The sequence below is a fragment of the Salvelinus alpinus genome, chromosome 23, assembly GCF_045679555.1.
Source record: "Salvelinus alpinus chromosome 23, SLU_Salpinus.1, whole genome shotgun sequence".
Classification (NCBI taxonomy): Eukaryota; Metazoa; Chordata; class Actinopteri; order Salmoniformes; family Salmonidae; genus Salvelinus; species Salvelinus alpinus.
The window spans coordinates 4,770,507-4,796,175 of NC_092108.1; the positions used below are offsets into that span (position 1 = coordinate 4,770,507).

Consider the following 25,669-nt stretch of genomic DNA (forward strand, 5'->3'; position numbering starts at 1 on the left):
ACGTCTACTAGTCCTCCTCTGTTTCCTACATCTAATAGTCCTCCTCTGTTTCCTACGTCTACTAGTCCTCCTCTGTTTCCTGCGTCTACTAGTCCTCCTCTGTTTCCTACGTCTAGTTGTCCTAAAATGTGTGTAGCATGACTAGGAAAGGCTGGGGACTGACTGGCTATCGTAGTAGACTATAGTGTCCCTGCTTGGACATCCAGTCTCCCACTCTAATCTAATATAATCTTAGTTTTACTGTGACAGGAATCCAGTCTGCTAATATAATCTTAGTTTTACTGTGACAGGAATCCATTCTGCTAATCTAATCTGAGTTTTACTGTGACAGGAAGCACATCAGTTCCTAGAGAAACACAGTTGTTGTTACAGCATTCTGATACACAGGTGTTCAGTAAGTGAACCAGGGTGTACAGAGAGTCCTTCTCAGGAAGAGGGGTAAAGGGGGGGTTTAACTGACTGATGCCAATGTTTTTACTGCTGCACTTAACTACACACGCGTTTGTTTGACCATTGTTGTAGGGACCAAACAATGGATTCACCTTTAATATCCTATTTTCCCTAAACCCTCAACCTAACCTTAAACCTTAATCCTAACCTTAAACCTTAATCTTAACCCTGAACCTTAATCCTAACCTTAAACCTTAAACCTTAATCTTAACCCTGAACCTTAATCCTAACCTTAAACCTTAATCTTAACCCTAAACCTAACCCTTAAACCTAACCCTAAACCTTAACCCCTAACCCCTACATTTAAAATAGCCCCTTGTGGGGACTGGCGAAATGCTCCCACTTGTTAGAATTTTCTTTGTTTTTACTATCCTTGTGAGGACTTCTTGTCCCTAAGGATAGTAAAACCAAACACACACACACACACACCCTCTCTCTGTCTTTCTCTCTTTCTCCTCCTCTCTCCCCCTTTCCATCTTCTATTTTTAGCGCCAGTGATGTTTGCAGATGGTTGGGTGTCCTGCCTGCCTGCCACTGATGCTGTGCCCAATTGGCGAGGAACAAACAGTAGTCTGTGAATCTGCCAACCACACAATGACGATTTGTTCATCTTTATTGTTATTGAGTCACGCGACCCTGTTACAGCTGGTAGAGGCTGTTAGATCGGTGGAAGTAGTTGCCAAATAGACAACAGAAAACACAATGAAGACAACCTTTGTGTAAAAGTTGTCAGTCATTTCATAATGTATCTAATCAAATATAAATGTTTTAGCTATTCATACGTATATAGTTGAATACTCTTTTAAAAGTTGATAAAGTTGGCCAAACTGGACTTGTAGTTTCCCCAGGATTGCACTCTAAACTACAACTCCCATAACGCACCTATAGCATCACTGCGCAGACTCAGCTCTGTTAATTTGGTACTCAAACAGCTAGCAGGAAGCTCCGTTAAGGAATTGACCAGAACAGGTTAGTTGGCAAAGTAATATGTCTGATCCTATCTCAAAGTCGAATTTTAATAAAAATGCGGTTATATAAGTTGGAGTACTTATAGTTGCCTCGTGTCGATTTATTCTCATGAATCTCTGAGTATTATTACCCGCGGGTGGCTTATAGCTAACGTAAGCTAGCTAGGTAGCTATCTGGCTAGCTAGCTAACAAATCAGCTGTACTGTAACAACAGCAGTTAGCATCTGGGCCTCCATTCAAACCTAGTGGCTAGCTACAACTTTGGTAGTTTGCACATCCGTTTGAGTCGGTTGTTTTACGTTCGCTTGCTCCTGGCTGTGCCTTAGGTTAACTACGTGTGGTTGTTGTATTGAACGGGAGTCATAATGCTTTATCATCGACACGGATTATCGCCATAGGTCAGCCATGATAATAAGGATCACAGACTGACCCCAGTGATAGTTGGGAAAGGAACCACATTCGATTTTTATCTACATATTATTTTGCTACGGCCTGTATCTTGATGCACAACTAGTGTTTAAAGGCTGTATGGGTTAATGTGAGTTGTTTTTTAAAAACAATACATTGGACTAGGTATCTAACAATGTAGATATTGGGAACCCCTTAGAAATGTGTGGAGCTGGAGGTGTGTCAGTCAAAGGGAGTACGCACCATTACCACCACTACATCCAGTTCATCTTCTTTATAGTTAAGTTTAATTTCAAAAAGTGATCTTTTAAATGGTTAGGTGATTTGAGATTCATTTAGTGGTGTCTGTGTGACAGTTTTTCTGTATCTGCGGTTTTGTGTGGATGAGTTGTTGAGTTGACGAGGTCCAAAATATATTTGAGCCCCATCTGGTGGCTTGGATTAATCCAGTTGTTGTATTGTAGTCGTGTACTGGGTTTGGATTTGACCCCTGTGGGCATCCTTAACGTACGACGTTACTATTTTAATGAGTTATATTCTGGGACTACGGAAAATATGTACATTGTGTGCAATGCAGTGAAGTGGACATGCAGTCATACTGTCTGTCTGTATCTTATTTAATTCATTAATGATTTAATTCAGTCCGTCTAGTTGCGCATTAAGACGGAGACAGAACAGTACTGTTTAACTAAATGTGTGTCTACTGCCACCACGATTCATATGGGTTTGTGTGGATGCAGTAGTATAGTTGGGTTGAGGTGGACTAAGGGATATCTACTATAAAAGAGCCCCATCTGCTGGTTACAAATTGATGCAGCAGCTGTATACTAAAACTATCAGATAATGTGAATGTAATGTTTGACTAAGTATGAACTATGTGTGTGCGTGTGTCCTCTGTAGGTGTAATGGCCCGGTGATGTGTCCCTGACCCGAGGAGTGACGTGACACCCAGGACTCTGTGTCAAGAGCAGTGCCCAGGGCAGAGAGACCCAGCCCAGCCATGACAGAGTGCTTCCTGCCCCCCAGTAGCAGCCCAGCGGAGGTTCGTCGGGCGGAGCACCCGGGAGGGGTGGCTCGTACCCCCAGCTCGGAGGAGATCAGCCCCACCAAGTTCCCCGGACTGTACAGGACGGGCGAGCCCTCGCCCCCCCACGACGGACACCACCACCATGAGGTCATCGACGCCGTGTCGGATGATGATAAAGAACACGGGAAGAAGAAGAACAAGTTCAAGAAGAAGGAGAAGAGGAGTAAGAGACAATAAATACCTTATTACTTTTTATTTATCTGTGATTTATACAAGTCCTTCTTATTAAAAGTTGACTTTAGGCAAAAAAAACTCTAAAATAGCATCTTTAAACTGTATAATTGATCAATACCCCATCATACCAGGTCATTTAATGTTTAAAAAACAAAACAAAATGGCTGAATAAGATATTTAGCTACAGAAGTGCCATTTCTTACCGATCTCTGCTTCTGTCCAAAACCAAATCCAGTGAAATTACATCAACACATACTGGAGGAGTTACTGGCTAGCTACAGTTAGCTAACGAACTAGCTACAGTTAGCTAACGAACTAGCTACAGTTAGCTAACGAACTAGCTACAGTTAGCTAACGAACTAGCTACAGTTAGCTAACGAACTAGCTACAGTTAGCTAACGAACTAGCTACGTCATTCACAGCGCGCATGACTAGAATGACACATTGATGAACCACCAAAGGCACATCCCATTTCTGTTTGAATGAAAAAATGAGTTTTTTGTACCTAAAGTTGACTTTTAAGATTCGAGAGGTAGAGCTATCCTAGGAGGGATTAGATCAAACATCTCTTTGGAGAGGGAGAGCTGTCCTAGGAGGGATTAGATCAAACATCTCTTTTAGAGAGAGAGAGCTATCCTAGGAAGGATTAGATCAAACATCTCTTTGGAGAGGTAGAGCTATCCTAGGAAGGATTAGATCAAACATCTCTTTTAGAGAGAGAGAGCTGTCCTAGGAAGGATTAGATCAAACATCTCTTTGGAGAGGGAGAGCTATCCTAGGAAGGCAACAAAGAAATTGCTTTGGACCAGCAGTTTTCCTGACCTTGTGACCTAAACCGGAAAACAGCCTTTTCTGACTGATTTGTTGCATAGCACATGCTTTAAAGTAACTGTCCAGTGAAAATCTCACTTTTAATCGTTCATTATTCAGTTAACTTACACCCAAATAATGTTGTTGACTCCATCCTATACTCGTATTTGTGGCCAAAGCATACATTGAAGAGAGAAAAACACTGAAACTTGCATTTCAGACCGTTTCAAACACACTGGCTACAGTATTTCCTCATAGAGGATGATGTTATCGAGGAAGATGATTTGGCCAATCAGCGGTCTACTCGCATGAATATTTTTTACTCCCGGGGTACGCCCACACCATTCTGTTGGTGGGGGAATACGCCCACACCATTCTGTTGGTGGGGGAATACGCCCACACCATTCTGTTGGTGGGGGAATACGCCCACACCATTCTGTTGGTGGGGGAATACGCCCACACCATTCTGTTGGTGGGGGTATACGCCCACACCATTCTGTTGGTGGGGGTATAAGCCCACACCATTCTGTTGGTGGGGGTATACGCCCACACCATTCTGTTGGTGGGGGTATACGCCCACACCATTCTGTTGGTGGGGGTATAAGCCCACACCATTCTGTTGGTGGGGGTATAAGCCCACACCATTCTGTTGGTGGGGGAATACGCCCACACCATTCTGTTGGTGGGGGAATACGCCCACACCTTTCTGTTGGTGGGGTTATACGCCCACACCATTCTGTTGGTGGGGGTATACGCCCACACCATTCTGTTGGTGGGGGTATACGCCCACACCATTCTGTTGGTGGGGGTATACGCCCACACCATTCTGTTGGTAGGGGTATACGCCCACACCATTCTGTTGGTAGGGGTATACGCCCACACCATTCTGTTGGTGGGGGTATACGCCCACACCATTCTGTTGGTGGGGGTATACGCCCACACCATTCTGTTGGTGGGGGTATAAGCCCACACCATTCTTTTGGTGGGGGTATACGCCCACACCTTTCTGTTGGTGGGGGTATACGCCCACACCTTTCTGTTGGTGGGGGTATAAGCCCACACCATTCTGTTGGTGGGGGTATACGCCCACACCTTTCTGTTGGTGGGGGTATAAGCCCACATCATTCTGTTGGTGGGGGTATAAGCCCACACCATTCTGTTGGTGGGGGTATACGCCCACACCTTTCTGTTGGTTGGGGTATACGCCCGCACCATTCTGTTGGTGGGGGTATAAGCCCGCACCATTCTGTTGGTGGGGGTATAAGCCCGCACCATTCTGTTGGTGGGGGTATACGCCCGCACCATTCTGTTGGTGGGGGTATACGCCCACACCATTCTGTTGGTGGGGGTATACGCCCACACCTTTCCAACATAGAAAATCAGTTTTTTTAAACATACTTAATTGCACATTTTTTGGAAAGAAAACGAATTCACTCGTATTGTAATTAATTTTAGGTCATATTTCACAGAAATCTGGAAACAGTGGAAAGTTACTTTAATCCTTTGTTAACTCTTTATGCTCACTTTTGGTTCAAAGCCCTCTCAAGCACATGGCCTCTCTGATTCCTAATGGTTCTTGTTATGTGAGAGGGGGAAGGGCTTATTGTTCCTCCTGTCTGTTTTTATCAGGGTGTTTTCCATGGATACATGTAGCTTTCCCTCCCAGGGCGTAGTGACCAGAGAGAGAGGGAGAGGGGGGGAGGAGATGGACAGTTTGAGGGCACACCCTGTACCCAGCGAAGGTGTGTCATAGGCAGCGGTCCGATACACGGGGTCTCTAGCTGGCTAGAGGCAACAGGTTAGGTGTTGAGGTCACCGTTGATCTGATCTTGGACACCAGTTTGTTTGCGATTGGATGTGAGGAAGTATCTTTTGAGGTTGGTTCAGGAGAACGAGCCGCCTGCCAGGTGCTGTGGGAACTGTCCTATATTGGAACCTGACCTCTTTTCCTTGTCCTCTCTCTCTCTCTGGCTCCCTCTCTCTTTTCTTCTCTCTCTCCTCTGCTATAGTTCCTGACTCTCTCTCCCTCTCCTCTGCTATATTTCCTGACTCTCTCTCTCTCTCCTCTGCTATAGTTCCTGACTCTCTCCTCTCCCTCTCCTCTGCTATATTTCCTGACTCTCTCTCCCTCTCCTCTCCTCTGCTATATTTCCTGACTCTCTCTCTCTCCTCTCCTCTGCTATATTTCCTGACTATCTCTCTCTCTCCTCTCCTCTGCTATATTTCCTGACTCTCTCTCTCTCTCCTCTCCTCTGCTATATTTCCTGACTCTCTCTCCTCTCCCTCTCCTCTCCTCTGCTATATTTCCTGACTCTCTCTCTCTCTCCCTCTCCTCTGCTATATTTCCTGACTCTCTCTCCTCTCCTCTGCTATATTTCCTGACTCTCTCTCCCTCTCCTCTGCTATAGTTCCTGACTCTCTCTCTCTCTCCCTCTCCTCTGCTATAGTTCCTGACTCTCTCTCTCTCTCCCTCTCCTCTGCTATATTTCCTGACTCTCTCTCCTCTCCTCTGCTATATTTCCTGACTCTCTCTCCCTCTCCTCTGCTATAGTTCCTGACTCTCTCTCTCTCTCCCTCTCCTCTGCTATAGTTCCTGACTCTCTCTCTCTCTCCCTCTCCTCTGCTATATTTCCTGACTCTCTCTCCTCTCCTCTGCTATATTTCCTGACTCTCTCTCCCTCTCCTCTGCTATAGTTCCTGACTCTCTCTCTCTCTCCCTCTCCTCTGCTATAGTTCCTGACTCTCTCTCTCTCTCCCTCTCCTCTGCTATAGTTCCTGACTCTCTCTCCTCTCCTCTGCTATATTTCCTGACTCTCTCTCTCTCCTCTCCTCTGCTATATTTCCTGACTCTCTTTCTCTCCCTCTCCTCTGCTATAGTTCCTGACTCTCTCTCCTCTCCCTCTCCTCTGCTATAGTTCCTGACTCTCTCTCCTCTCTTCCGTGCTTCTTGTTGACTACATCTGTGGTATTAGTGAGATTCAGAGAGAAGTGTGCTTTCTAACCTCCTCCTCTATCCTCTCCGTCCGTCCCGTAGCGGAGGGATACGCAGCCTTCCAGGAGGACAGCTCGGCGGACGAGGCTGAGAGCCCCTCCAAGATGAAGCGTTCAAAGGGGATTCACGTGTTTAAGAAACCCAGCTTCTCCAAGAAGAAAGACTTCAAGGTAAAGAATCAAGTAAATGAACATCACTGTTTTCCATTTATTTACCTTGCTGGAATACTCTGTTTTACCACTCTGCTGTAATGCCCTGCTATTAACTGTTAGTTACGATAACCAGTGGAGCTTATTCTTTTGAATTATTTCAATGTTTTTATTTGCTATTACTTACGAGGATGCAGCACTAAACCATTTTTTGGGGATCAGAACAATTTCTGATTTCTCACTTTATATATGCCATTTTGTCATCCACGCATATATTTTACATATTGATGGTCCCGGGAATTGAACCCGCTACCCTGGCGTCGCAAGCACTATGCTCTACCAACTGAGCCGCAGGGGACCAACACGTTGTCTTGTCCTCCCAGGTGAAGGAGAAGTGTCCCAAGGAGGACAAGAAGGACAAGAAGTCCAAAGACCTGACGGCTGCTGACGTGGTGAAACAGTGGAAGGAGAAGAAGAAGAAGAAGAAGCCAATGGCCGAGCCGGAGCCCGTCCCCGTGGAGATACCTGCGTTCAGGTAGACCGGACGGGTCAACGTCCCCATCCCGGGCCTGGTGACAATTTGACTGGGAGTGAAAGGCTGGCTGGACTCTGTTGCTGTCAACCTGTGTGTGGCTGGACTCTGTTGCTGTCAACCTGTGTGTGGCTGGACTCTGTGCTTTCAACATGTGTGTGGCTGGACTCTGTTGCTGTCAACCTGTGTGTGGCTGGACTCTGTTGCTTTCAACCTGTGTGTGGCTGGACTCTGTGCTTTCAACCTGTGTGTGGCTGGACTCTGTGCTTTCAACCTGTGTGTGGCTGGACTCTGTTGCTTTCAACCTGTGTGTGGCTGGACTCTGTTGCTTTCAACCTGTGTGTGGCTGGACTCTGTTGCTTTCAACCTGTGTGTGGCTGGACTCTGTTGCTTTCAACCTGTGTGTGGCTGGACTCTGTGCTTTCAACCTGTGTGTGGCTGGACTCTGTTGCTTTCAACCTGTGTGTGGCTGGACTCTGTTGCTTTCAACCTGTGTGTGGCTGGACTCTGTGCTTTCAACCTGTGTGTGGCTGGACTCTGTGCTTTCAACCTGTGTGTGGCTGGACTCTGTGCTTTCAACCTGTGTGTGGCTGGACTCTGTTGCTTTCAACCTGAGCGTGTTTCTCAGGGATTTGTGTTAAAAGCCGTTCTGTGACATTTTAAAATGGTCATTTAAACTATTATTGTTTGTTCACCAGACCCATCTTTGGGGCTCCCCTGGCTGAGGCAGTGAAGAGAACAGCCCTGTACGACGGGATCCAGCTCCCTGCGGTCTTCAGAGAGTGTATCGACTACATCGAGAGCTACGGAATGAGATGTGAAGGAATCTACCGTGTGTCAGGTGTGTCTTGGTGTGTGAGGGGAGTCTACCGTGTGTCGGGTGTGTCTTGGTGTGTGAGTCTACCGTGTGTCTGGTGTGTCTTGGTGTGTGAGGGGAGTCTACCGTGTATCAGGTATGTCTCGGTGTGTGAGTCTACCGTGTGTCAGGTGTGTCTTGGTGTGTGAGGGGAGTCTACCGTGTGTCTGGTATGTCTTGGTGTGTGAGTCTACCGTGTGTCAGGTGTGTCTTGGTGTGTGAGGGGAGTCTACCGTGTGTCAGGTGTGTCTTGGTGTGTGAGGGGAGTCTACCGTGTGTCTGGTATGTCTTGGTGTGTGAGTCTACCGTGTGTCTGGTATGTCTTGGTGTGTGAGTCTACCGTGTGTCTGGTATGTCTTGGTGTGTGAGTCTACCGTGTGTCTGGTATGTCTTGGTGTGTGAGTCTACCGTGTGTCAGGTGTGTCTTGGTGTGTGAGTCTACCGTGTGTCAGGTGTGTCTTGGTGTGTGAGTCTACCGTGTGTCTGGTGTGTCTTGGTGTGTGAGTCTACCGTGTGTCTGGTGTGTCTTGGTGTGTGAGGGGAGTCTACCGTGTGTCAGGTATGTCTTGGTGTGTGAGGGGAGTCTATCGTGTGTCTGGTATGTCTTGGTGTGTGAGTCTACCGTGTGTCAGGTGTGTCTTGGTGTGTGAGTCTACCGTGTGTCTGGTGTGTCTTGGTGTGTGAGTCTACCGTGTGTCTGGTGTGTCTTGGTGTGTGAGTCTACCGTGTGTCTGGTATGTCTTGGTGTGTGAGGGGAGTCTACCGTGTGTCTGGTGTGTCTTGGTGTGTGAGGGGAGTCTACCGTGTGTCTGGTACGTCTTGGTGTGTGAGTCTACCGTGTGTCAGGTACGTCTTGGTGTGTGAGTCTACCGTGTGTCAGGTACGTCTTGGTGTGTGAGTCTACCGTGTGTCAGGTATGTCTTGGTGTGTGAGTCTACCGTGTGTCAGGTACGTCTTGGTGTGTGAGTCTACCGTGTGTCAGGTATGTCTTGGTGTGTGAGGGGAATCTACCGTGTCAGTGATGAATGGCGGTGTATACTGTGTATTAACCCTCCCTCCTCCCTCTCTCTTTCCCTCCCCAGGTATGAAGTCTAAAGTGGATGAGCTGAAGGCAGCGTATGACCGCGAGGAGTGTCCGTGCTTGGAGGAGCATGACCCTCACACTGTAGCCAGCCTGTTGAAACAGTACCTCCGAGAGCTACCTGAGAACATGCTGGGGCGAGAGCTGGCTCAGCGCTTTGAGGACGCCTGCAGTAGACCGGCTGAGGCTGAGAAGGTGAGGAGGTGATTTGATGACCAGCTTTTAGATATTATGGATGAATTTATTTTCCCCCCTCGTCAATACCCCATAACGACAATCCGAAAACAGGTCTTTAGAAATTTTTGTAAATGTATTACAAATAAAAAACTGAAATACCTTATTTACATAAGTATTCAGACCCTTTGCTATGAGACTGTAAATTGAGCTCAGGTGCTTCCTGTTTACATTGATCAAACTTGAGATGTTTCTACAACTTGATTGGAGTCCACCTGTGGTAAATTAAATTGATTGGACGATGATTTGGAAAAGCCTTTTGAGTGTTGTATAACGTCAGTAGGCTGGTCAAGGCAGCATCATGTTAAAATATCGTGACCATGGGTAACATATTAAAACCAATCAGTTGGATGGTTTAACAATCTGCCTATGGTGGACAAATTGACCTGTTTAACAAATGCGATTGGATGGAGGCTGTACCGTTTTAAGGTCTCTGATAGGTTGACTCGTTATTTTGTTACCGGATATAATTTTCTGATCAGCTGGCCGTCCTCAGCATCGTGACTAATTTGACCAAGTTGGCCTATGAGAAAAGCTAGCAGCTAGCCATTAGACCAATGGTTTAAGCAAAAGTTCACAAGTATGGCCCCTGTGTGTGTTTTAAAAGAGTTCTAGAACGGTGTTTTATTTACCAGGTGACAGAGTTCTAGAACGGTCTTTTATTTGTCAGGTGACAGAGTTCTAGAACTGTGTTTTATTTGTCAGGTGACAGTTCTAGAACGGTCTTTTATTTGTCAGGTGACAGAGTTCTAGAACGGTGTTTTATTTTCCAGGTGACAGAGTTCTAGAACGGTGTTTTATTTGCCAGGTGACAGAGTTCTAGAACGGTGTTGTATTTGTCAGGTGACAGAGTTCTAGAACTGTGTTTTATTTGTCAGGTGACAGAGTTCTAGAACAGAGTTTTATTTGCCAGGTGACAGAGTTCTAGAACTGTGTTTTATTTGCCAGGTGACAGAGTTCTAGAACGGTGTTGTATTTGTCAGGTGACAGAGTTCTAGAACTGTGTTTTATTTGCCAGGTGACAGAGTTCTAGAACAGTGTTTTATTTGCCAGGTGACAGAGTTCTAGAACGGTGTTTTATTTGCCAGGTGACAGAGTTCTAGAACGGTGTTTTATTTGCCAGGTGACAGAGTTCTAGAACTGTGTTTTATTTGCCAGGTGACAGAGTTCTAGAACGGTGTTTTATTTGCCAGGTGACAGAGTTCTAGAACAGTGTTTTATTTGCCAGGTGACAGAGTTCTAGAACGGTGTTTTATTTGCCAGGTGACAGAGTTCTAGAACGGTGTTTTATTTGCCAGGTGACAGAGTTCTAGAACGGTGTTTTATTTGTCAGGTGACAGAGTTCTAGAACAGTGTTTTATTTGCCAGGTGACAGAGTTCTAGAACGGTGTTGTATTTGCCAGGTGGCAGAGTTCTAGAACGGTGTTGTATTTGTCAGGTGACAGAGTTCTAGAACGGTGTTGTATTTGTCAGGTGACAGAGTTCTAGAACGGTGTTGTATTTGTCAGGTGGCAGAGTTCTAGAACGGTGTTTTATTTGTCAGGTGACAGAGTTCTAGAACGGTGTTTTATTTGTCAGGTGGCAGAGTTCTAGAACAGTGTTTTATTTGTCAGGTGGCAGAGTTCTAGAACGGTGTTTTATTTGTCAGGTGACAGAGTTCTAGAACAGTGTTTTATTTGTCAGGTGACAGAGTTCTAGAACAGTGTTTTATTTGTCAGGTGGCAGAGTTCTAGAACGGTGTTTTATTTGCCAGGTGACAGAGTTCTAGAACGGTCTTTTATTTGCCAGGTGACAGAGTTCTAGAACGGTGTTTTATTTGTCAGGTGACAGAGTTCTAGAACGGTGTTTTATTTGTCCGGTGGCAGAGTTCTAGAACGGTGTTTTATTTGTCCGGTGGCAGAGTTCTAGAACTGTGTTTTATTTGTCCGGTGGCAGAGTTCAAGAACGGTCTTTTATTTGCCAGGTGACAGAGTTCTAGAACGGTCTTTTATTTGCCAGGTGACAGAGTTCTAGAACGGTCTTTTATTTGCCAGGTGACAGAGTTCCAGCGTCTCTTAACGGAGGTGCCCCACGGCAGCCGCCTGCTCCTGTCCTGGCTGGTCACTCACATGGACCATGTTATCACGAGAGAGACCGACACCAAGATGAATATCCAGAATATATCCATCGTACTCAACCCCACTGTACAGGTAATAAGAATGAATTGTATTTGTAGAGCGCTTTTCATTACATACAGGAATCCCATAGGTCTGTGCAGGAGAGGAGAGGAAGGAGGGAGGGAGGGAGGGGTCTTCAGTGATATCCTGGCCCAGTTTTGTAGAGCTAATGCATTCCCAACAGGGTACGATGTTGGTTGCTCCACTTACACTGAACTAGCAGACTTCATTATCACCCCTACAAACTACTAGACTTTAGCTCAGAGGGTTAACACTGCGTCAGTGCAATTCATATGCCAGTGACCTATATCCTCCTCTTGTCTTCTGTCTGTCCCGTCTATCTGTGGTCCTGTCTTTTTGACCCCCTGTCCTCTTTCCTCCAGATTGGTAACAGGGTCCTGTACATGTTCTTCACCCACGTGAGAGAGCTGTTTGGGGAAGTGTTCCTGAGGCCCGTATCCCGTCCCCTCCGCTGGTCCAACGCTGCCACCATGCCGGCCCTGCCGGAGACACAGGACAGCATTAAGGAGGAGATACGACGACAGGTTGGGAGCGTTTGAACATGTATTTGCAGTACAACTTTAGTCACTGAAGCAGGCTGACTGCCACTCGAGCAGTCTTTAAGGGGCAGTAGATGGTATCCAGGACACTGACGCTGCTCTGGTAAAAGGCTATTGCTGGGTTTTGTTATTTGTGCATCTTAATAAATCTTAGTGGGAGCATACAGTGTCAGAGTTGTGGACACTGATCATTGTCTGGATCTGTACGAGCTCCAGTGTCTCAATAGGACTTCCTGTGACTTCCTGTTCATCTCTGTATTAAAATGTAGCCTAGTTTCCCCCCCCCCCTCTTCACGATGTACAGCACATTGGACTGTGGGAGGACTGAACCTCCGACTACATCCAGGCTGTAAATTCTTAAACCCGTGTACCTATGTTGGTCTTCTGTAACTCCGTGCCGTTCTTTGTTTACTGAAATCCATACTTTTTTTAAACTAAAAACTTTTTGTTCAAATACAGTTCTCTTTCTGTGGGTCTAAACCCCCAAAAAGGTTCCGGAACACGGTGAAAGATCTGTAGAATAAACCCTTCTCCTCACAGCTGCCCATGTCTCTATACCAGGCGGTGTCACAGAAAGGCCCGGAAAATTGTCAAAAGACCACATCCACCCAAGCCATAGACTGTTCACTCCACTACCGTACGGCAAGCGGTACCAGAGCACCAAGTCTGGGACCAAAAGGCACCTGAACAGCTTCTAGCCCCAAGCCATAAGACTGCTAAACAGTTAATCAAAATGGCTACCCAGACTACCGCATTTACCTTTTTTTTATTACACGGACTCTTACGTCGACTCTGTTCACTCACTGGAGTCTTCTCACTACTATTATTTATTATTATTGTTAATTATTATGCATTATTATTATTCATTATTATTCATTATTATTAGTATTTATTATTCATTATTATTTAGTATTATTCATTATTATTATTCATTATTATTATTTATTCATTATTATTATTATTATAAGCACAAACTAAAGCAGGAAGTACCAATACGCAAGTGGTCAGATTTGTATTTATTATGGATCCCCAAGCTACTCATTATAAAAACATTACAATACATTCATAACAGATTTCACAACACACTAAGTGTGTTCCCTCAGGCCCTACTCCACTACCACATATATACAACACTAAATCCATGTGTAGATGTGTGTATAGTGCGTATGTTATCGTCTGTTTGTATGCATGTGACTGTGCCTATGTTTGTGTTGCTTCAAGAGTAGCTGCTGCCTTGGCAGGAACTAATGGGGATCCATAATAAACCCCAGGAATAGTAGCTGCTGCCTTGGCAGGAACTAATGGGGATCCATAATAAACCCCAGGAAGAGTAGCTGCTGCCTTGACAGGAACTAATGGGGATCCATAATAAACCCCAGGAAGAGTAGCTGCTGTCTTGGCAGGAACTAATGGGGATCCATAATAAACCCCAGGAAGAGTAGCTGCTGCCTTGGCAGGAACTAATGGGGATCCATAATAAACCCCAGGAAGAGTAGCTGCTGCCTTGGCAGGAACTAATGAGGATCCATAATAAACCCCAGGAAGAGTAGCTGCTGTCTTGGCAGGAACTAATGGGGATCCATAATAAACCCCAGGAAGAGTAGCTGCTGCCTTGACAGGAACTAATGGGGATCCATAATAAACCCCAGGAAGAGTAGCTGCTGTCTTGACAGGAACTAATGGGGATCCATAATAAACCCCAGGAAGAGTAGCTGCTGCCTTGACAGGAACTAATGGGGATCCATAATAAACCCCAGGAAGAGTAGCTGCTGTCTTGGCAGGAACTAATGGGGATCCATAATAAATACAAAAACAAATGCCACAGATGTCTCAAGTTTTGAGGGAGTGTGCAAGTGGCCTGCTGACTACAGGAATCCACCTGTAGGATCTGCTAATTGATTTATTTAAATTGACTTGATTTCCTTCTAAAAAAAACTGTAACTCTTTGAAATTATTGCATGGTGTTTTTATATTTTTTGTTCAGTGTAACATATTGTGTCGTTAATATTAAAGGTGACTATAATCCTGTATGATAACGTCGTCGTCGTCCCCCCCCCCCCCCCTAGGAGTTCCTGCTGAACTGCCTTCACAGAGACCTCCAGGCTGGGGTGAAGGATCTGTCTAAAGAGGAGAGGCTCTGGGAGGTCCAACGCATCCTCACCGCTTTAAAACGCAAACTACGGGAGGCCAAGAGACAGGCAAGGACACACAACATACAGGGCATTCAGGGAAATGGGGAGGCCAAGAGACAGGCAAGGACACACACACAACAACATACAGGGCATTCAGAAAATGGGGAGGCCAAGAGACAGGCAAGGACACACACACAACATACAGGGCATTCAGAAAATGGGGAGGCCAAGAGACAGGCAAGGACACACACACAACATACAGGGCATTCGGAAAATGTATTCAGATTTCTTCATTTTTCTACATTTTGTTACGTTAAAGCCTTGTTCTAAAATGGATTACATTTTTATTTTGTTTATCCTCTTCAATCTACGCACAACACACCATAATGACAAAGCAAAAACAGGTTTTTAGAAATGTTGGCAACAACAACAAAAAAATATGAAAAAAATAATAATGATTGATGTTTTTTCAACTTGATTGGAGTCCACCTGTGGTAAATTCAATTGATTGGAGATGATTTGGAAAGGCACACACCTGTCTATATAAAGGTCCCACAGTTGACAGAGCATGTCAGAGCAAAAACAAAGCCATGAGGTCGAAGTAATTCTCCGTAGAGCTCCGAGACAGGATTGTGTCGAGGCACAGATCTGGGGAAGGGTACCAAAATATTTCTGTAGCATTGAAGGTCCCCAAGAACACAGTGGCCTCCATCATACTTAATGGAAGAAGTTAGGAACCACCAAGACTCTTCCTAGAGCCGGCCGTCCGGACAAGCTGAGCAAACGGGGGAGAAGGGCCTTGGTCAGGGAGGCGACCAAGAACCTGATGGTCACTGACAGATTTCCAGAGATCCTCTGCGGAGATGGGAGAACCTTCCAGAAGGACAACCATCTGCAGCACTCCACCAATCAGGCCTTTGTGGTAGAGTGGCCAGACGGAAGCCACTCCTCAGTTAAAGGCACATGACAGCCCGCTTGGAGTTTGCCAAAAGGCACCTAAAGGACTCTCAGACCATGAGAGACAAACTTCTCTGGTCTGATGAAACCAAAATGGATCGTATTTATTTATTTTTACCCCTTTTTCTCCCCAATTTCGTGATATACAATTGGTAGTAACAGTCTTGTCCCAATTGCTGCAACTCCCGTACGAACTCGGGAGAGGCGACGGTGAAGAGCCGTGCGTTCTCCGAAACACGACCCTGCCAAGCCGCACTGCTTCTTGACACACTGCTCGCTTAACCCGGAAGCCAGCCGACACCAATGTGTCGGAGGAAACACCGTACAGCGCCCGGGCCGTCACAAGGAGTCGCTAGAGCAAACCCGTAGTGACGCCTCAAGCACTGGGATGCAGTGCCTTCGACCACTGCGCCACTTGGGAGACAAAGATTGAACTCTTTGGCCTGAATACCAAGCGTCACGTCTGGAGGAGACCAGGCACTGCTCATCACCTGGCCAATACCATCCCTACGGTGAAGCATGGTGGTGGCAGCATCATGCTGTGGGGATGTTTTTCAGCGGCAGGGACTGGGAGACTGGTCAGGATTGAGGAAATGATGAACGGAGCAAAATACAGAGAGATCCTTGATGAAAACCTGCTCCAGAGCGCTCAGGACCTCAGACTGAGGCAAAGGTTCACCTTCCAACAGGACAACGACCCTAAGCACATAGCCAAGACATTGCGGGAGTGGCTTCGGGACAAGTCTCTGAATGTCCTTGAGTGGCCCAGCCAGAGCCCGGACTTGAACCCGATCTAACATCTCTGGAGAGACCTGAAAATAGCTGTGCAGCAACGCTCCCCATCCAACCTGACAGAGCTTGAGAGGATCTGCAGAGAAGAATGGGAGAAACTCTCCAAATACAGGTGTGCCAAGCTTGTAGCGTCATACCCAAGAAGACTCGAGGCTGTAATCGCTGTCAAAGGTGCTTCAACAAAGTACTGAGTAAAGGGTCTGAATACTTACGTAAATGTCATATTTCTGTTTTTTTATTTTTAATACATTTGAATACAAATCTAAACCTGTTTTTGCTTTGTCATTATGGGGTTGTGTATAGATTGACGAGGAACCATTTTAAACAGGTGCATCCTGGGTATTGCCCCTGGGGGGGCGATTTAATCCATTTTAGAATAAGGCTGTAAAGTAACAAAATGTGGAAAAAGTCAAGGGATCTGAAAACTTTCCTGAATGCACTGTAGATGTATATATGGCTCAAAACACATGATTGATGTTTTAGCTGTTGAAGTAGCAGCAGGTACTCTTCCTGGGGTCCACACCAAAAATAGAACTTGACAAAATACAGCCTGTGAAGTTCCAAGCCTGTTCTATTTACCAGTCATATTACCAGGGTTAGAGGTTCCAAGCCTGTTCTATTTACCAGTCATATTACCAGGGTTACAGGTTCCAAGCCTGTTCTATTCATTCTATTTACCAGTCATATTACCAGGGTTACAGGTTCCAAGCCTGTTCTATTCATTCTATTTACCAGTCATATTACCAGGGTTACAGGTTCCAAGCCTGTTCTATTCATTCTATTTACCAGTCATATTACCAGGGTTACAGGTTCCAAGCCTGTTCTATTTACCAGTCATATTACCAGGGTTACAGGTTCCAAGCCTGTTCTATTTACCAGTTATATTACCAGGGTTAGAGGTTCCAAGCCTGTTCTATTCATTCTATTTACCAGTTATATTACCAGGGTTAGAGGTTCCAAGCCTGTTCTATTCATTCTATTTACCAGTCATATTACCAGGGTTAGAGGTTCCAAGCCTGTTCTATTTACCAGTCATATTACCAGGGTTACAGGTTCCAAGCCTGTTCTATTTACCAGTCATATTACCAGGGTTACAGGTTCCAAGCCTGTTCTATTTACCAGTCATATTACCAGGGTTACAGGTTCCAAGCCTGTTCTATTTACCAGTCATATTACCAGGGTTACAGGTTCCAAGCCTGTTCTATTTACCAGTCATATTACCAGGGTTACAGGTTCCAAGCCTGTTCTATTCATTCTATTTACCAGTCTTAGAGGTTCCAAGCCTGTTCTATTTACCAGTCATATTACCAGGGTTACAGGTTCCAAGCCTGTTCTATTCATTCTATTTACCAGTCTTAGAGGTTCCAAGCCTGTTCTATTCATTCTATTTCTGTGTGCTGCTGCTGCACGGTGAAGGCTGTTGCCTAGGCAACCAAAGACTGTTTGTTTCAGCAAGAAGCAACAAAGTTTCATCATGTTAAGAGTCTGTGCTACAGCAGAAACTCAACCGCAGGAATCCCCTGCCTTCCTGTCTGCCTTCCTGTCTTCCGTTTGCTATTCGTTTCCAAAATGGCGGTTATTTCATCTTCATGACGGTCTTTATCCATACCCGTCAGTTACACGGTTATATGGTAATTGTGCCAGCCCTAGTGTGTACCTCCTAGGAGCTTTAGAGATCCTGTCTCTCTAACGTGTGTGTGTGTGTGTGTCTAGGAGTGTGAGACTAAGATAGCCCAGGAGATAGCCAGTCTCTCTAAAGAAGACGTGTCTAAAGAAGAGATGACTGAGAACGAAGAAGAGGTGGTCAACATACTGCTGGCACAGGTAACACACGGTAACACACGAACATGGACATTATGGAGGGGAAATGATCTCCTGACCTATGCTGAACAGTGCTTTTTTTCTCTCCCTCCCCTCCTCTCTCTCTCCCTCTCTCCCTCCCCTCCTCTCTCTCTCCCTTTCCTCCCTCTCTCCCTCCCCTCCTCTCTCTCTCCCTCTCTCCCTCCCCTCCTCTCTCTCTCCCTCTCTCACTTTCCTCCCTCTCTCCCTCCCCTCCTCTCTCTCTCCCTCTCTCACTTTCCTCCCTCTCTCCCTCCCCTCCTCTCTCTCTCCCTCTCTCCCTTTCCTCCCTCTCTCCCTCCCCTCCTCTCTCTCTCCCTCTCTCCCTCCCCTCCTCTCTCTCTCCCTCTCTCCCTCCCCTCCTCTCTCTCTCCCTCCCCTCCTCTCTCTCTCCCTCTCACTTTCCTCCCTCTCTCCCTCCCCTCCTCTCTCTCCCTTTCTCCCTCCCCTCCTCTCTCCCTTTCTCCCTCCCCTCCTCTCTCTCTCCCTCTCTCCCTTTCCTCCCTCTCTCCCTCCCCTCCCTCCCTCCCTCCCTCCCTCCAGGAGAATGAGATCCTGACGGAGCAGGAGGAGCTGATATCTCTGGAGCAGGTGTTGAGGAGACAAATCGCTACAGAGAAGGAGGAGATCGAGAGACTGAGGGCCGAGATCGCTGACATACAGAGGTCAGATCTCTGACTGACGTGACCGGCTAGAGGTCAGGACTCTGACTGACGTGACCGGCTAGAGGTCAGGACTCTGACTGACGTGACCGGCTAGAGGTCAGGACTCTGACTGACGTGACCGGCTAGAGGTCAGGACTCTGACTGACGTGACCGGCTAGAGGTCAGGACTCTGACTGACGTGACCGGCTAGAGGTCAGGACTCTGACTGACGTGACCGGCTAGAGGTCAGATCTCTGACTGACGTGACCGGCTAGAGGTCAGATCTCTGACTGACGTGACCGGCTAGAGGTCAGATCTCTGACTGACGTGACCGGCTAGAGGTCAGGACTCTGACTGACGTGACCGGCTAGAGGTCAGATCTCTGACTGACGTGACCGGATAGAGGTCAGATCTCTGACTGACGTGACCGGCTAGAGGTCAGGACTCTGACTGACGTGGCCGGCTAGAGGTCAGATCTCTGACTGACGTGGCCGGATAGAGGTCAGATCTCTGACTGACGTGACCGGCTAGAGGTCAGATCTCTGACTGACGTGACCGGCTAGAGGTCAGACCTCTGACTGACGTGACCGGCTAGAGGTCAGGACTCTGACTGACGTGACCGGCTAGAGGTCAGGACTCTGACTGACGTGACCGGCTAGAGGTCAGATCTCTGACTGACGTGACCGGCTAGAGATCAGACCTCTGACTGACGTGACCGGCTAGAGGTCAGATCTCTGACTGACGTGACCGGCTAGAGGTCAGATCTCTGACTGACGTGACCGGCTAGAGGTCAGATCTCTGACTGACGTGGCCGGCTAGAGGTCAGGACTCTGACTGACGTGACCGGCTAGAGATCAGACCTCTGACTGACGTGACCGGCTAGAGATCAGACCTCTGACTGACGTGACCGGCTAGAGGTCAGACCTCTGACTGACGTGACCGGCTAGAGGTCAGACCTCTGACTGACGTGACCGGCTAGAGGTCAGATCTCTGACTGACGTGACCGGCTAGAGGTCAGGACTCTGACTGACGTGACCGGCTAGAGGTCAGGACTCTGACTGACGTGACCGGCTAGAGGTCAGGACTCTGACTGACGTGACCGGCTAGAGGTCAGATCTCTGACTGACGTGACCGGCTAGAGGTCAGGACTCTGACTGACGTGACCGGCTAGAGGTCAGGACTCTGACTGACGTGACCGGCTAGAGGTCATATCTCTGACTGACGTGACCGGCTAGAGGTCAGATCTCTGACTGACGTGACCGGCTAGAGGTCATATCTCTGACTGACGTGACCGGCTAGAGGTCAGATCTCTGACTGACGTGACCGGCTAGAGGTCAGATCTCTGACTGACGTGACCGGCTAGAGGTCAGATCTCTGACTGACGTGACCGGCTAGAGGTCAGATCTCTGACTGACGTGACCGGCTAGAGGTCAGATCTCTGACTGACGTGACCGGCTAGAGGTCAGATCTCTGACTGACGTGACCGGCTAGAGGTCAGATCTCTGACTGACGTGACCGGCTAGAGGTCAGATCTCTGACTGACGTGACCGGCTAGAGGTCAGATCTCTGACTGACGTGACCGGCTAGAGGTCAGATCTCTGACTGACGTGACCGGCTAGAGGTCAGGACTCTGACTGACGTGACCGGCTAGAGGTCAGAACTCTGTTTTATTTCAGCTCATGAAACACCAACACTTTACATGTGTTGATATTTTTGTAAAGTGTAGATTTTACAGTCTTGAGTCAGCTCAGCTATCCTACAGCACTATTTTATCTCTGGCTAGTTTTGTCTCGTCTCTCCTTATGGGCGGCCGGTAGTGGCAGGTAGCCTCGTGGTTTAGAGCGTTGAACTAGTCACCGAAAGGTTGCGAGATCGAATCCCCGAGCTGACAAGGTAAAAAATCTGTCGTTCTGCCCCCTGCACAAGGCAGTTAACCCACTGTTCCCCGGTAGGCCGCCATTGAAAATAAGAATTTGTTCTTAACTGACTTGTCTAGTTAAATAAAGGTAAAATAAATCAAAATGTCTACTGTTAGATCGTTCCCGGAGGACAAATCCCAGAACTAATATCCAGGTGCTAAATGTAGACGGTGAACGAACATCGCCCGGCTTGAGTCTTAGATACATTTACCAACTAAACATCCATGGGTGTGTTTGTGTTACAAAAACATTCATTTACACTGTAAATATCATATTGATATCAAATTTTGTTTGTCACGTGCGGCGAATACAACTGGTGTAGACTTTACCATGAAGTGTGTGTATCCAGAATGTTCCACCACCTAAAGGACATCCAGCCAACTTGACACAATTGTGGGAAGCATTGGAGTCAACATGGGCCAGCATCCCTGTGGAAATGCTTTCGATCACCTTGTAGAGTCCTGACTCATCAACAGGGCTTCCCTAACAGCCTTTAACATGGTGGTGGTGACTCATCAACAGGGCTTCCCTAACAAACAGCCTTTAACGTGGTGGTGGTGACTCATCAACAGGGCTTCCATAACAAACAGCCTTTAACATGGTGGTGGTGACTCATCAACAGGGCTTCCCTAACAAACAGCCTTTAACATGGTGGTGGTGACTCATCAACAGGGCTTCCCTAACAAACAGCCTTTAACATGGTGGTGGTGACTCATCAACAGGGCTTCCCTAACAAACAGCCTTTAACATGGTGGTGGTGACTCATCAACAGGGCTTCCCTAACAAACAGCCTTTAACATGGTGGTGGTGACTCATCAACAGGGCTTCCATAACAGACAGCCTTTAACATGGTGGTGGTGAGGTTACACCCTTGTGAGAATATCAGTATTTTAGTTGTTAAGTAAACAAAATTAAACCCTTGTTGTCAACTTACTACACTTCTTTAGCTTGAGACTGGTACCTAGGCTAATACTCCCCGACGAAGGGCAAAAGGGGGGGGGGGGAATTCATCTCAATTTTAGGAAGGTGTTCCTAATGATTTGATCACCCAGTGTATATGGTGAATATAAGTTCTCCTCTCCCTGTGTCTATAGTCGTCAACAGGGTCGCAGTGAGACAGAGGAGTACTCTTCAGACAGCGAGAGTGAGAGTGAAGACGAGGAGGAACTACAGATGATCCTGGAAGAGCTGCAGAAACAGAACGAAGAACTGGAGGTGAGAGACGGGGAGAGAAGAGAGAGAGGGGGATGTCTGAGCTCTGCTATACTTAGTTTTTTATTCTGTCATCTAGTTTTGCTTCTTGTTGCTGTCTCTCTCTCTGTCTCTCCCTCTCTCTCTCTCTCTCTGTCTCTCTCTCTGTCTCTCCCTCTCTCTCTCTGTCCGTCTGAACTGTCTTTCCTTGTGTCTCCATCTCGCCATCCTCCAGAACAAGAACACCCACTTCAACCAGGCCATCCACGAGGAGCAGGAAGCCATCTTGGAACTGCGCGTTCAGCTCCGCCTCCTCCAGACCCACAAGCTCCAGCAGCAGGAGCTGACAGCCCCACCTCCAGCAGAACAGGCTCCGCCCATACAGCCCAGCCCCGAGGCGAGGAGCGAGGAGCAGACCAAACGTTCCGTAGCTGCCGTGGTATCCGCTGCAGCAGCAGAGCCAGTGGTGGCGGTCGAAGCTAAGAACGGGAAAGCTACCACTGCCAAGGATCCCCCTAAACCTTCCCCTGGTAGAGATAGGAGGGAGACCAACCTGCCCTAGTAGAGATAGAAGGGAGACCAACCTGTGAGCACCTCTCCCTGGCCTCTATCCATCCCTCTCTCCCTGGCCTCTATCCACCACTCTCTCCCTGGCCTCTATCCATCCCTCTCTCCCTGGCCTCTATCCACCCCTCTCTCCCTGGCCTCTATCCACCCCTCTCTCCCTGGCCTCTATCCACCCCTCTCTCCCTGGCCTCTATCCACCCCTCTCTCCCTGGCCTCTATCCATCCCTCTCTCCCTGGCCTCTATCCACCCCTCTCTCCCTGGCCTCTATCCACCCCTCTCTCCCTGGCCTCTATCCACCCCTCTCTCCCTGGCCTCTATCCACCCCTCTCTCCCTGGCCTCTATCCACCCCTCTCTCCCTGGCCCCTATCCACCCCTCTCTCCCTGGCCTCTATCCATCCCTCTCCCTCTCTCCCTGGCATCTATCCATCTCTCCCTGTCCTCTATCCACCCCTCTCTCCCTGGCCTCTATCCATCCCTGTCCTCTATCCACCCCTCTCTCCCTGGCCTCCCCCCTCCTACCCTCATCAGAGAGGGGAGGGGCTACTAATGAAGGAAGAGGTAGGCTCCAGGTCCCATATTCACAAAGCGTCAGTAGGAGTGCTGATCTAGGATCAGATCCTCTCTGTCCATGTAATCTTATTCACTACAATCTAAAAGGCTAAACTGATCCTAGATCAGTACTCCTACTCAGTTACTTTATGAATACAGACCCCGACCTATAGAAAAGTGTCTTAGATGACAGCTTTGTAATATGGCCCATGTTAAACCAACAATATTAAAAACAACTCCACTTAATGCTTGTCTTTACCAATCCTGTACCAATCTTTTACCAGTCCTGTTCCAATCCTGTACCAATCATGAATGGAATGGATCCTCTGTGCCATAATAACTGAGAGAGACTGGTCTGTTCGGTCTATAGAACCACTAAAGACAACATTAAAGAGAAATGTCAACATTTTTTTTACAACTTCATATTCATCATCTTCATCACCAACCTCAACATTAACGTGTTTAGAAAATGGAGCATTTCTATTTTGTTGTTGTTGTTGTTGTAGTAAACAATATAATCACGAGCATTTTCCAATGACATGCAATGGCTCCTCATAATTGTTTAGAATCACATGATGCACACCGATGATGTCATTGGAAACTCTTGTCTGTTATTGTGGTGCTGCATGATGAATACGAAATATAAATATTTGGAAAACATTAATACATTTATTTATTTTTTATTTAATTTTTTATTTAACTGACTTGCCTAGTTAAATAAAGGTTAAAGAACAAATTCTTATTTTCAATGACGGCCTAGGAAACAGTGGATTAACTGCCTTGTTCTGGGGCAGAACGACAGATTTTGTACCTTGTCAGATCGGGGATTCGATCTAGCAACCTTTCCGGTTACTGGCCCAACGCTCCAAACCACTAGGCTACCTGCCGATTTAGTCTATCTTATATATTATATATTTACATAATACGCTGGTAGATATTGGGAGAAGACTAAATCCTTGCGAAATTTATAAAAATGTTTAAAATGTACCTACCTGATGCCATTTATTCAGTAATATAATATATAGTAGATGATGCTAACCTGAAGCAGTGGAAACATGTCAACTGCACTTATTACAGCTGTGCCTGTTAATACCAACCTGTTGAATGATCTATAAAACACATTCAGAACCCAAAGAGATTGCATTATGAAATGCTTGTCGACTTAGAAAATGCTTTATGTAGTGCTTATGAATGTTTTATGGATGAGTTATGAATGTGTTATGAAGTCCTTTTTTATGTAGGTGCCCTTCCAAGTAAAATGTTGCCTGCCTTTTCCATATTCATTCATTTACATCTCTTAATGCCAGAGGGTCAGAAGGGTTGTGTTCATTAGGCACTAAACGGAAGAAAACTAATTGAAAACGGGGAGGAATTACCTGGACTTGTTCAGTAAGAAATGCAAATTTTTTCGCTTTCCGTTGCAAAACGTTTTTTTTTTTTTAAAACGTTTTTTCATTCTGTGCCCTAATAAACAAGAGCCTGTTATAAGTGGGCGCAAGTCAACATTATAAATCAGTCATTTCAGAATGCATAGTCTATGACCATTTTATACAATGGAAACATTCTACCTTATCGATCGTTGTGAATCTGTGATGGGTGAAAGCGAAGGACATTAAAGATGGCACAGCAGGATATGCATGTACATTACTGTAAAATGTAAAACATACTGTATTTTTCAACTCTTATGTTGTTTTTTTTGGCATTTCTGTTTGTTTGTTTGTTTGTTGACATAAGTAATGATCTGAATTAACTGAAGGAGGACTCTAGTGTGACAGCGTTCTGTTCTACAGCGTTGGCACTTGTTGGTCTGAGCAAGTCCTGTTGGTAGGTAAATGTGATTTAAGAAATGTTATTGTTTATTAACGAATCTGTTATGATTGAAATGGATATGACTCGTAACTGTGGTTTAATCTTCGGCATAAGGTTATTTTCATATTGTTAAAAGGCTTTTCGTAGCTTCCCATGCCAGTTGAAAAATAAAGTGTAGAGCTGAACATCATGCTTCCTTATTGTTCATCCTTTATTTTATTTTTTATAAACACCAGTAAAACTACCCCCAAGGTTGTCTTTTCAATCAATGAATGAATCAAATTTTGATTTATATAGCTGTTTTAACAACATTTGTTAAGAAGGGTTATATATAGAGCCTGACCTTGACCCCAAAATTGCAATCTGTAGCACAGTGGGTATAAGAAACTTGGAGAAGAACCGGACTTGAGGAAAGCCATTATGTTCTGGCTGCAGCCGTGTGCATCATAGCTCTGTATTCAAAACGTATTCGTAGGTCATATTGGGAACTTCTGAACAAACTAAATATTGCTACGCCAAATGTCTCCTCACCGATTTCCAATCCCATTCTCACAGGCTACAGGAATAATTGCCATACCTGGAAGTAACCGTAACATGTTTCAGTTTATATTTACTCACCATCTTCACTCCTGTTGGGGGACCGCTAATCTTGAGTTTAATATAAATCGTTTATTTATTCTCTGGTACTATTCTTTCTTTATCGTCTTGTCTTTTTCAGTTCTCATCTCTTTTGAACGTAAAAGTAACGGAAGAGGTTACGCCGTGACGTGCCGTTGAGCGTTTCGGGAGGTTTGCTCCAGCTGGTCCCGT

At 46.3% G+C, this 25,669-nt stretch overlaps 1 protein-coding gene and 1 long non-coding RNA gene across 2 annotated transcripts; one reads left to right on the forward strand and one right to left on the reverse strand.

The window, feature by feature from the left end:
- The first annotated feature begins 1,309 nt into the window (after nucleotides 1-1,309).
- Nucleotides 1,310-25,044, forward strand: ralbp1 (ralA binding protein 1). Its single transcript, XM_071360726.1, has 13 exons — nucleotides 1,310-1,419; nucleotides 2,728-3,077; nucleotides 6,933-7,060; nucleotides 7,423-7,574; nucleotides 8,270-8,412; nucleotides 9,510-9,703; nucleotides 11,776-11,931; nucleotides 12,282-12,443; nucleotides 14,525-14,656; nucleotides 18,053-18,163; nucleotides 18,722-18,843; nucleotides 21,836-21,956; nucleotides 22,168-25,044. The coding sequence occupies exons 2-13, from the start codon at nucleotides 2,828-2,830 to the stop codon at nucleotides 22,492-22,494; spliced, it is 1,998 nt and encodes a 665-aa protein (XP_071216827.1). The 5' UTR covers nucleotides 1,310-1,419; nucleotides 2,728-2,827; the 3' UTR covers nucleotides 22,495-25,044.
- On the reverse strand, nucleotides 11,927-25,616 carry LOC139550102 (uncharacterized). Its single transcript, XR_011669974.1, has 2 exons — nucleotides 25,478-25,616; nucleotides 11,927-12,398 (listed from the first exon to the last, which is right to left on the reverse strand). It is a non-coding gene; the product is annotated as an uncharacterized lncRNA (long non-coding RNA).
- Nucleotides 25,617-25,669: the final 53 nt, after the last annotated feature.